This window comes from Cnephaeus nilssonii (genome assembly GCF_951640355.1).
Source record: "Cnephaeus nilssonii genome assembly, chromosome: 3".
Classification (NCBI taxonomy): domain Eukaryota; kingdom Metazoa; phylum Chordata; class Mammalia; order Chiroptera; family Vespertilionidae; genus Cnephaeus; species Cnephaeus nilssonii.
This window is the reverse complement of record NC_137074.1, coordinates 8,509,997-8,522,372: the sequence shown is the minus strand read 5'-3', so window position 1 is coordinate 8,522,372 and position 12,376 is coordinate 8,509,997. Positions and strand designations below refer to the sequence as shown.

General features: G+C 52.1%; 2 protein-coding genes across 2 annotated transcripts in view; one reads left to right on the top strand and one right to left on the bottom strand.

The window, feature by feature from the left end:
* Positions 1 to 12,376, top strand: part of TSPEAR (thrombospondin type laminin G domain and EAR repeats) — a 116,854-nt gene that overhangs the window by 18,729 nt on the left and 85,749 nt on the right. The gene's annotated exons all lie outside the window — the stretch shown is intronic.
* On the bottom strand, positions 6,960 to 7,397 carry LOC307097168 (uncharacterized protein; the record flags this gene model as incomplete). Its single annotated transcript, XM_079767169.1, has 1 exon — positions 6,960 to 7,397. One exon carries the CDS (start codon positions 7,395 to 7,397, stop codon positions 6,960 to 6,962), a length of 438 nt encoding a protein of 145 aa, XP_079623295.1.

The following is a 12,376-nucleotide window of genomic DNA, read 5'->3' as shown; positions in this document are numbered from 1 at the left end:
ACTACTAATAAAAATTTTAGTTAACACTTTAGGAACTGCTTTTTGTCCAGTACAATTAATTTTTCTAGAATATTCGCTTGTTTCGATTAGCCAATTTAAATTAGCCTGAAAACTTGACTACTATTTTACTGTCAAATTTATTACTGTAACAACAATCTTATTTTACACTGTAAATATTAGTGGAAAGGATTATTTGCCTTCTTGAGTAGGCCCTGAGCATTCCTGGTGGTAGGCTGGATTTAGATATCAAAAACCCACTTCCCCACACCATGGGTACAAGACAACTCAAACAAGTCTTGTTGCAGTGAGAGGGCAGCTGCTGTCGGCCAAGTCTCTGTTACCTGGGTCCCGACTTGAGCTGGGTATGGGAAGTTAAGCAGCCATGAGGGCAGGAGACTTCCTTCAGAAGGGGTGAGTGTTCAGGCCCCTGCAAAGTTGGGGGGGGGGGTGAGGATCTGTGCCCCATGTTGTTCTTTTTTAAAAAAAATATATTTTTTTATTGATTTCAGAGAGGAAGAGAGAGGAAGAGAGAGATAGAATCATCAATGATGAGAAGGAATCATTGATTGGCTGCCTCCTGCAGGTTGGACTGAGCCCGCAACCCAGGCATGTGCCCTTGCCCGGAATCGAACCTGGGACACTTTGGTCCGCAGGCTGAGGCTCTATCCACCGAGCTAAACTGGCTAGGGCACGTCTGTTGTTCTATGACCCTTGGCTTGTGTGCGTACATGCTCTCATGTGTTTTGTGTTTGGGGTTGTGGGCTCACACGTGAGGTTCTTGCGTTATGTATGTTAACTCTAAAAAGCTCAGATTGAAGGTGTGCATGCCTCTAGAAAATGCGTACCAGGAACTGTGTTCTGCTCACTCTAAATGGTGTCTGACTGAGCATGGCAGTCTCCTGAGTCAGTTCCGGGATCATTCTTAGCTGTGCCAGGTGGGGACACTGAGGTTACAGAGAGGCAGATTGTGCCCCAGGTGGCTATGTAGATGGCAGAGCTGCAATTCACACCCAGCTCCACCTGACAGCACAGCACTGAGCCCCCGACGAGGCAGATGCCAGACTCCATGAGGGAAAGGGGAAGGAGAAGGCTGAGTCCAACAGTGTGCGAGACACCACTGCTAGACTACAGGCTGAGCGGGGGCCAGGATGACTGACCACCCAGGAGGGCGGGCTCCTCTGTTCTGCTTCAGCTGAATGTTCACCCTGACCTGTGTGGTCACTGAGAGTCACCTCGCCCCCCACTGGACGGGGCTGGGCTCAGCCATCCTAGCTCACGGCTGTCTGCCCTGGGCCAGTGCAGAGGTGCGTGGGAGATGTGGTCAGACACGAGGGCCTGGTGTCCTGCTCCTTATCGTTTAGGGAGCCATGGCCAGGAGCATCCCCAGCCAGCTGATGGCAGAGGCCAGCATACCAGCATGCTGCTCAGGGAGCTGGCCGAGGAGCCCGTCGGTGCTGGGTTCAGAGAATGTGCCACTTCTCTGCCGAGAGCCCGTCAGTGGGAGAAGGGAGCTGCTGGGGAGCGGAGAGGGTCATGGCTGGGCTGTCACCACATCCTGTGCTATCTCAGTGTCAGTCTCCCGGTGGCGGCCCTGACCCTGGGTGCTCTTTCACCGGTGTGGCCCAGGGCAGAGGGCATGCCAGCAGCCTGCAGGCAGGACAGAGGTGGGCACCAGGCTCTGGCTACACTCACCACCCTCATGAGGATGGCCCAGCCCCAGCCCTTCATCCCAGACCCTCTTTTTGGAGGCTGTACCACCCCTCCTCGCCCCAGGGGATGGTGCTAATGGAGATTTCCAGAGAGAATGCCAGATGAATCAGTGTCTTAACCAGCCATCGGGTGGTTCCTGGTTCAGTCATCCAGTAGGAGCCATGCACAGACCGTGGTCATTAACCAGAGACCAGTTATGGTGCCTGGAAAGGGTGTTCCCGTGCAGGGCACAGCTCGGCTGTCTGTGACCAGGGAGAGGCTGGTGTGCCGGTCACAGCGTCAGCAGCAAACAGGGGTGCAGCAGAAGACAGGTAGGCAGGCCACGGTGACACCGGAGGAGGTCTCGCACACGGCGGGCAGGCAGCAGTCCGGGCTGCAGGCAGGCTGGCAGGCGGCGGCTGACGCATCCGCGGGCCAGCACAGCAGACAAGGGAGGGGGAAGCAGCAGGAGCTCCCGCAGCCCATGAGAGAGCTGCAGGCAGGGACAGGGACAGGGACGGAGGGCCCAAGGCAGGTGGTTAGACCTGGGAGCAGCTAGCGTGGCACATGGTGGTGTGGGGCTGGGGTGGGGCTGGTCTGGAGGCTCCTCCCCCAGGGTGGCCTTTATTACCCGGGCCTTGTGTCTTGGCAACATGTCCACTGCTTGCTGTTATTGCTGATGTCACGTCCCTGTTTCTGTTTTGGGTGCCCCATGAAGCCAGTCCAATAAAGCAAGCCCACGTGTAGAGGGCAGTCTCTGAGCTGGAGTGTCCAGTGCCAGGGTGGGCTGGGCTCATGCTGGGCTGGGCCCAGGGCCCTGTTGGCACTGAGCGAACCTGACCTTGGGCTCATTGTCTCGGTGCACCTGTCTCCCCACTCCCTGGGTGTCCCTGGTGAGCGCTGCCATGCGCACTCTGCAGTGTGTCCACGGGTGCCCATGGCAGGGGGTGGCATTGTCACAGACCCCTGCTCAGGCCCATCGGCTGCAGGTGTCAGCCCCCCATTTCAGTCCTCTTCCTGCAGGGATGGGGTCCTGATCTCAGAAGAGAGGGGAGACACTTGTGGTTATCCGGGCCTGACCCACAACAGGAGTGTCCAACCAGGATAGCTGGGACCCAAGGTCCTACAGGCCCTGGGAAAGGGCAAAGCAAGCATCACCCGAGCCAGCAGGTGACCACAAGAAGGATGGAATGCAACTGGCCCTGCGCCAGGCCGCGCTGGAGCCTCTCCATACAGGATCCCCACGAAACTTCCGTTTGCCTCTCCGAGGAAGCAGTTCCTACTCCTGATGGCACGGTTGAGGCACCCGAGGCTCAGAGAGGCCGAGAGCCCATTCCCTACCTTGGACTCACCTTGACTTTGCTGACCTTGGGCATAGTAGGCCCCCGGAGCTCCCGGGCATCTCAGACACCCTATGTGAGCAGGGCGCAGGGAACGGTGACGTACATGCTGCATGTATGTCGGCTGCTCACACCTGCTCCATTGTCACGAAACACAAGGCACGGATAAAGGCATGAATGTCAAGAGAGTGACAGCAGAGAATCAAGCCACACAGGGAGCCCGCTGAGGCCGGCCAGGCCAGACCCCTGTGCCAACCGCCTCAGGGTGTGTTCTTCCTGCTGAGGCGGTTACAGACACTGGCGTTTGGCTTTTGTGGATGCTGACTTCCTACTTCCTTCAGGACCGGTTTGGAGGTGACATGCCGTCTGTAATGTGTGAACCCTTCTCTGAATGAGAAGTTTCTGGGGTGTCACTCTTGCCACACCTGTGCTGGCACTCCGCTGAAGGCCTCTGTCCAGCTTTGTTATAGAATATTTTGGATTTTCTAGATCAACGATAATGTAATGTTAATAGAGACTGTATTATTTCTTCCTTTCCAGCCTGTATGCATTTTACTTATTTTTATTCTCTTATTAACTGTTTGGGAACTCCAACATAATAATGAATAGAGGAGCTGAAATTGGAAATCCTTGCTTTGTTTTTGGTTTTAAGGAAGAATCATGTAGTTTTTCATCAAATTTCATATCACGCTCCATACATGCCCTTTAAAAGAAGTTCCTTTTAATCCTAGTTTGCTGAGAGTTTTTACCCAAATGGATTTGAATTTTGTCAAATGCTTATCTGAACCTATTGAGATGAAATTTCTGTAGACTTGGTGAATCATATAAATTAATTTTTGAGCACCGAACCAACCTTGTTTCCTGGGATAAATCTCACATGATCACAACATTTCATCTCTCTTATATATTTCCAGATTTGATTTGCTAATATTTTGTTGTGAATATATGCATCTTTGTTTATGAGAGATATTGGTTTATAGTTTCTTGTAATGGTTTTGTCTAATTTTGAAATCAAGGTTATGCTGGCCTATAAAATGAATCAGAGTACTTTCCTTCTAAGTTCTGGAAGAATTCATGTAGAATTGGCAGTATTTCTTCTTTAAATGTTTGGTAGAATTTGCCAGTAAAGCCATTTGGTCCTAGAGTTTTCTTTGTTGTAAGATTTTTAACTTGCAAGTTTAATTTCTTTGATAATACAGAACTATTTAGGATATCTGTTTCTTCTTGAATGAGCTTTTGTAGTTAAGTCTTTTAAGGAATTTGACCACTTCATCTAAATTATCAAATTTATGGGTATAAATTTGTTGGTATTATTTCCTTATAATCTGTTTAATGACTAAGATCTGTAATAATTTTTTCATTCCTAATATTGGTATTTTGTGCCTTTCCTTTCTTTTTTATTTTTCTGATTGGGCTAGAAGTTTATCAATTCTATTGCTATTCCCAAAGAAGCAGTTATGGTTTCCTTGTGATTTCTTCTGTTGTTTTTCTATTTCACTGTGTGTGTGTGTGTGGGGGTTATTTTCTAAACTAGAGGCCTTGGTTGTAGATCCTTACTAGTCATCACTTTGAATATTTCTTGCCACTACCTTCTGGCCTGCATAGTTTCTGTTGAGAAATCAGCTGACAGTCGTATGGGTGCTCCCTTGTAGATAACTAACTGCTTTTCTCTTGCTGCTTTTAAGATTCTCTCTTTGTCTTTAACCGTTGGCATTTTAATTATGATGTGTCTTGGTTTGAGCCTCCTTGGGTTCCTCTTATTTGGGACTCTGTGCTTCCTGGACTTGTAAGCCTATTTCTTTCACCAGGTAGGGGAAGTTTTCTGTCGTTATTTCTTCAAATAGGTTTTCAATATCTTGCTCTCTCTCTTTTCCTTTTGGCACCCCCATAATGCGAATGTTGGTACACTTGAGGTTGTCCCAGATGCTTCTTATACTTTCTTCATATTTTTTTATTCTTTTTTTTCTCTCTTCTGATTGGGTGTTTTTTGCTTCCTCATATTCCAAATCGTTGATTTGAATCTTAGAATCCTCTACTCTACTGTTGAATCCATGTAAATTGTTCTTTATTTCAGTTAGTGTATGCTTAATTTCTGACTGGTCCTCTTTCATGTCTTTGACATTCTCACTAAGATCCTTGAAAGTCTCATGAAGATCCTTGAGTAACCTTATAACCATGGTTTTGAACTTTGTATCCAATAGTTTGCTTGCTTCTATTTCTTTCATTTGTGAGGTTTCTTTGTCTCCTCATTTTGGCTGCTTCCCTGTGTTTGTTTCTGTGTATTGGGTAGAGCTACTATATCTCCTGGAATTGGTAGAGTGGTCTTGTGTAGTAGGTGTCCTGTAGGGCCCAGTGGCTCAGCCTCCTCAGTCACCACAGCTGGGCACTCTAGATGCACCCCTGTGTGGGCTGTGTGCACAGTTTTGTTGTTGAGCCTTGATTGCTGTTGGCGTCTCTGGGAGGAGTTGACCTCCAGGCCAATTGGCTGGTAGGACCAGCTGCAACTACAGTGGGAGAGCTGCTGTGCAGGTTTCAAGGTCCAGCTGTGAAGCAAGGCTGGCTGATGCTAGTGCCAGGTCTTGGACCTTTTATTGATAGGTTTGGGGCTGCCACCAGCTGCAGCTTATTTCAGAGATTTTAGCGAAGCCTGAGCCAGGACAGGCTATTCATTTGGAAAAGCTGCTGCATACCACTTGGGCAGAACAAATAATGTGAGCCACACTGATATGGCTGCCAGTCAGCCCTACGACAGAGGAGACCCCATCATGGGAACAATGACCCTTGTGAGCACCCCTGTCTGGAAGAAAGCCACCCCTGGGTTCCTGCACAGATGCCAGACAGTCCAGTTCCTCTCCGTATGTGTCTGGGTCCCCCAGAGCCACCTGGTGCTGGAGCTCAGTGGTATCGAGTCCAGGTAAGTTTGTGCGCCAGCCCTTTAATAGGAACAGCTGGGTCTCCAGCAGCCTCCATGTCTCTCAGCCACAATTCCTGCTGGTTTTTACAGCCTGTAGTTATGGGGACTTTTCTTCCCAGCTCTGGGATCCTGGGATGGGAGTCTGGTGTGGGGCTGGGACCCCTTTCCCTTCTCCGGCAGCCTCCACAAAGACAATCTCCCTCCTGATCGCAAAACCGGCACACGTGGGTGTTGTACCAGCCTGCTCAGCTCGGGCTCCCCTCCAACTAGTCTCATTGTGCTTTCTTCTTTACTTCTCTAGTTGTAGGACTTCCATTCAGCCAGCTTTCAGGTGGTTCTGAGTGATGGTTGTTCTGTATTTTAGTTGTAATTTTGATGTGGTTGTGGGAGGTGGCAAGTACAGGCGTTTACCTGTGCTGCCATCTTGATTCTTATCACCCCTGTTGTAGCAATTCTTTAGGGTACCCTATATGACCCAGGGCCCAGGACTGTTTTCCATCACACTCAACTGGAGAGAAGTTTTTCCTCTGCCCTTTTGACAATGTCTTGGGTTGCAGCCTTGGGAATGGCACCTTCCCCCACCCCTCCACCCACAGAGGACACCCCCACCCACTGAGGACACCCCCACTTTTAGCTGGGCTTTCCGGAGAGAGCTCTTTGAGGAGGTGTGGCTGTGCTTAGGCAGGTATTCACCTTCAAAGAAAAAACTTTAAAATATGTGAAGGAGAAAAAAGAGGCACAGCTATGTGGAGAAAGCGCGGTTTATTTGCCTCACACCGGGTGAGGTTTCCTGCTGGAGCCAGAGGGGGACCCTAAGTTCCAGGGCTTCCCTGAGGGGATGCCAGGGCCACGTGGGATCCAGATCACCCTGCCGCCTTCTCTTCCTGGAGTTCAGAGGGCTTGTCAACGTGCTTTTCCTCTGCCACGGGCAGAACCTGGAGGCGCTGAGGACTGGTTATGGGAGCGTGCAGGTGTGGCCCGTCTGCACGGGGAGCAGCTGGGTAGGAGGCTCTCGGTCAGCAGCAGGAAGGGGTGCCACCGGAGATGGGTCTGCAGACCAGGGTGGGGCAGGAGGGCTGGACGCACCCAGAGGACTGGCAGGAGGAGGCCACACACACGGTGGGCTTGCAGCTCACGGGCAGGCACACGGAGGACTGGCAGGAGGGAGCCATGCACACAGTGGGCCTGCAGCTCACGGGCAGGCACACGGAGGACTGGCAGGAAGGGGCCATGCACACCATGGGTTTGCAGCTCACAGGCCAGCAGGGCGCCTGGCAGCTCACGGGTACGTACACAGCTGGCTTGCAGCTCACGGGCAGGCACATGGAGGACTGGCAGGAAGGGGCCATGCACACAGTGGGCCTGCAGCTCATGGGCAGGCACATGGAGGACTGGCAAGGGCTGGGTGAGCAGCAGCCAGCCTGGCCGCCTGTGTGGCAGCTGGTGTGGCACATGTCGTGGGCTGGCTGGGGGGGAGTGAGGGCGGAGATGTCTGCGGGCTCCTTCCCTGGCAGCCTTTATAGCCAGGCTGTGGGCGTCCCGGCAATAGGGAAGCACACCTGTTGACTTCCTCGTGCTTCCCCACGGCTGCTTCCTCCGTGCTTCCAGCACCTTCTTTCCTGGGATGCGCTCTCCTGTGTGAGGCTCCACATAAACAAGCGTGGCTCCGAGGCCGGGTCCCTCTGTAAACAGGGTGTTCTGGTTTGACCACGTGGGCGCCTGGGGTTCCTCCAGGCCATTATTGTGCACAGAGCACCTGGCTCGCTCAGAGGACCGTGTCCTTCTGGCCATTGGTGTCTCATGCCCTCAGTGAAGACGTGAGGCGGTCATGTAGGCTGAGCGTGTATTCTGCACAGGAAGGATTAAAGCGACTCTGCAAACTGAGGTCTGCAGGAAGGAGCTGGCTGCTGCCCGTGTGTGAATAAAAGCTTTGTGGACGCAGCCACGTCCATGTCCCCGCGTCTGTCTAGGGCTGCTTAGGCGCAAGCTGCTGAGCAGTTATGGGAGAGACCTTGTGGCAGCAAAGCCCGGAATGCTCACCATCTGCCCTTTGCAGAAAGTTTTCCCAAAGTCTAGGCAGAAATTGACTTGTTTGTGCAACAAATAGCCCACCCCGCGTGCAGGCAGCAGAGCCATCCTGGCCTTGGGAGCCTTCCAGGGCAAGGAGTAAACGAGCGGATGGAGAAATTCATGCACAAAGTAATTCAGGGAGGAAAACAGGGGCAGCAGAGAGGGAGTGAGGGTGCTGGCGGGCGGCTGGGGCTCCATGAAGAGGTGATGCTGAGCTGCACTGGGTGATGTGAAGGTCAGTGTCCCAGGCAGAGGCACCCGGGGATGTGAGGGCACTGCTGCAGAACGGGCACGCTCGGGGAGCGATGGGGAGTCCCAGAGTCTGAGGTGCTAGGGCACAGGCGCAGGTGGACCGATTCAGATCATGCCACCCGAGCTGATGGAGAAGAAAGAGTTGGTGAACTTGAAGACACTCAGTAGAAAGTATCTAATCTGAAGAAGAAGGAAAAGAATGAAGAAAAGAGCCTCTGAGAGAACATAAAAAAAAAAAAAAAACAACTAACACAGAGGTACTTTTAACCCAAGAGGAGAATGACATTGAGACATACAGATATCTTGAAGAAATATAGACAAAATCCCCAAATTTGATGTAAAAAACCCCAAACTTATAGATGGGAGAATCTCAGAACCCCAAAGCCCCAGCGTTTCTCGGCACAATGGACTCCAGAGTGAAACAGCCATTTCGCACGCCTGTGTCTTTGTCTGCGGTGACGGGGCGGGCACACGTCACCCATCCTGGAATAGTGAGGATGGATAAGTCATCAATTATGAGACAGTTTGTGTAAAACACTTAGCACAGACCTGGCACCAAGCTAGATCCGTTACTATTGTTACTGCGGTGACGTGGTCCTTGTGCTCCTCCTGGGGAGCCCATCGGCATTGGGAAGACCAGCTGAATCACTGAGTTTCCACATCTAAACGGGGGACCCCCAGTGCAGCAGTGTGACTGTGCTTACGTGGACGGAGGACAGGGTATTTAAAATTGGGGAGGACCTTGAAAATCATTGCTGGGTCCCCTGTCCCCTAACGATGGCCCTTCACTATCCAATCTGGGCTCTGGTTCCAGAAATCATTGGGCCACTGGGATTTCCTGAACAGGGTCACTTCCTCCAGGAAGAGGCACACGAAGCGGGAAGAGGACGAGAACCCGGCAAGGCAGCCACGAGGAAGGCACCGGGAGGCTGGTTGCGGGGACACTGCGGCCTGGTGTACAGGTCGCCCCGGGAAGGAGCCTGCAGACCAGCCCTGCCCTCTGCCCTGCCCCCACTCCAGCCCCATGCCACCATGGGCCACACCAGCTGCTCCACCAGTCCCCTGGGCTGAGTTGCCGCCAGCGGCCTGCCCCTGGGCTACGGGAGCTCCTGCTGTGCCCCCCATGCGGCTCTGCTGTGCCTGCCAGTGTGCAGCTCAGCCACCTCCTGCCAATGGGCCTGCAGCTGCCTGTCCCCATGTTGCCAAGCAGCCCTCCTCCTGCAGCCTGGCCAGCTGTGTGCCCAGCCTCTGCCAGGTGACCAGATGCATGTCCCTGGGCCTCCAGGCAGCCTTCTTTGTGCCCGTGAGCTGCAGGCCCATTGTGTGCATGCCCCCTTCTGCCAGCCCTCTGGATGCAGCCAGCCGTCCTGCCACATCCTCATCTGAGGACAGGTCCCCTGCTGCACACCTTTTGGCCCCTGAGCCTGTGGCCTCCCAGGACCCCTCCTCATGGGATCAGGAGCAACCGGTTGCATGAACTCCTCTGAGTCAGTCCAGACATCCACTTCAGACCTCCTGGATCCCACCAGACCACTTTGCAGTACGGCCACTGGATCCCAGCGAGCTAGGCCCAGGGACTTGCCCCCAGTTCATCCCACCGGCAGGTGCCACAGTGTCCAGGCCCTGCATCCTCCAGCATCCAAGGCCTAACAAATATCAGAATGTGATGCTCACCCGAGTGTGGCCACGCCCCTCCTTCAGTTCCCTAAACTGCTTCTGGGTGTGGTTTCCGAGGATTCTGGAAAGTTCCTTCTGCAGAGAGGGCGGGGACTCACCCTTCAAAGGCCACCTCTGGGGTGACAGGGGTGCTCCTAGTGTCCAGCCACATGGCTTCCTTTGTCCCACATTGTCCCTTGAATTTACGAGTTCAGTTCTTAGCCAGCTCGGGGTGGGACTGAAGGCAAATCACTAGCTTGCTGACCTGACCCCATTTAGGTAAACAGGTCCCCTGCTCCCCTCTAGCTAAAGTCAAAACTGCATTCTCCATTGAAAAATATGGCTCTGCCCTAGCCAGTTTGGCTCAGTGGATAGAGCATTGGCCTGAAGGCTGAAGGGTCTCAGGTTCGATTCTGGTCAAGAGCACATGCCCAGGTTGTGGGCTCAATCACCAATGTGGGGCATGTAGGAGCCAGCTGATCAATGATTCTCTCTCATTGTTGATGTTTTTATCTTTCTCCCTTCCTCTCTGAAATCAATAATATGTATATATATATATATATATATATATATATATATATATTCCCTTTTTTCCATTTTTTCCTTTATTGATTAAGGTATTACATATGTGTCATTATCCTCCCATTGTCCCCCCATTCCCCCAGTCCTGCCCTCACCCTCACCCCCTTCTGTCTGCGTCCATTGGTTATGCTTATACCCATGCATACAAGTCCTTTGGTTGATCTCTCCCTCTTACCCCACCCTCCCCTACCTTCCCTCTGAGGTTTGAGCATCTGATTGATGCTTCTCTTTCTCTAGATCTGTTTTTGTTCATCAGTTTATGTTGTTCATTATATTCCACAAATGAATGAGATCATGTGATATTTATCTTTCTCTGACTGACTTATTTCACTTAGCATAATGCTCTCCAGCTCCATCCATGCTGTTGCAAATGGTAGGAGTTCCTTTCTTTTTACAGCAGCATAGTATTGCATTGTGTAGATTTGCCAACGTTTTTTAATCCACTCATCTGCTGATGGGCACTTAGGCTGATTCCGAATCTTAGCTATTGTAAATTGTGCTGCTATGAACATAGGGGTGCCTATGTCCTTTCTGATTGGTGTTTCTAGTTTCTTGGGATATATTCCTAGAAGTGGAATCACTGGGTCAAAGGGGAGTTCCATTTTTAGTTTTTTGAGGAAACTCCATGCTGTTCTCCACAGTGGCTGCACCAGTCTGCATTCCCACCAGCATTGCACAAGGGTTCCTTTTTCTCCGCATCCTCGCCAGCACTTGTCATTAGTTGATGTGTTGATGATAGCCATTCTGACAGGTGTGAGATGGTACCTCATTGTCGTTTTGATTTGCATCTCTCGGATGATTAGTGACTTTAAGCATGTTTTCATATGTCTCTTGGCCTTTCTTATGTCTTGTTTCGAAAAGTATCTACTTAGGTCCTTTGCCCATTTTTTGATTGGGTTCTTTGTCTTCTGAAATCAATAAAAATATATTTTAAAAAATTAAAAAAAAAAGAAAAATATGGCTCCTTCTCCCAGTCAGCGGAGAGGGCTTGATGGGCATCCGTGGTCCCCAGAGATGTCCTTGTCCTAATCCCAGAACCTGTGACTATGATGCTTACAGGCAAAGCGACTTAAAGATGGGAGCCAATGAAGGGCTTTGCGATGGGAGATGATCCTAGGTCGCCCAGGGGCCCCAATGTCATTACAGGGACTTATGAGGGGGCAGGGGACTGGGCTACAGAACAGGAGGCCCCGGGAAGATTGGAGCAAGATTCTAGGCTGCCTAGACGCTTAGAGCATGCAAATATGGAATGTGGCGGGGACCTCTAGGAGCTGAGGGGGACAAGGGACAGATTCTTTCCCGGAGCCTCCAGAAGGGTCCAGTCCTGCCCACACCTTGAATTCAGCCCAGAGAGACCCATGGTAGGCCCTGGCCCCCAGAGCTGTGAGACAACACATTTGCGTTGTTGTAGCCACTGTGCTCGTGGGCACTTGTTCTGGCCACAGGATAGAGCCAACCTTTGTTGCACAGTCTCCGGTGTCCACTCTTCCTCCACGATGCCGGTGGCTGCAATGTGACGGGAGAGGCGGGAGAGGCCCAGGGGAGGAGCGGGCGGTGTCCCGAGTAGGGTGCCGCTGGCTTCCCTTTGCCCTGCTGTGGGGACTTGGAGCCCCTTCTTCCTCTCTGGGCTCCTCCTGCTGAGCCTCTGTCCCATGCCCGCCTGCCAGGGAGGAGGCCCCACTCCAGGTGATTCGTTCCCTTCTTAGGTGCTTAGCAGCGGGGCCCCTGTTCAGGTCTGTTCTGCTCCAGGCTCTCCCCTGGCCTGCGCGTCCACCCTGTCCTGGACCCCAGGGTCCACCCGGACCATGGGGACTCTCGGGCAGCATCACCCTTAGTCCTCCCACCCATGGAGCCTCCAGCACAGATTCTGGCC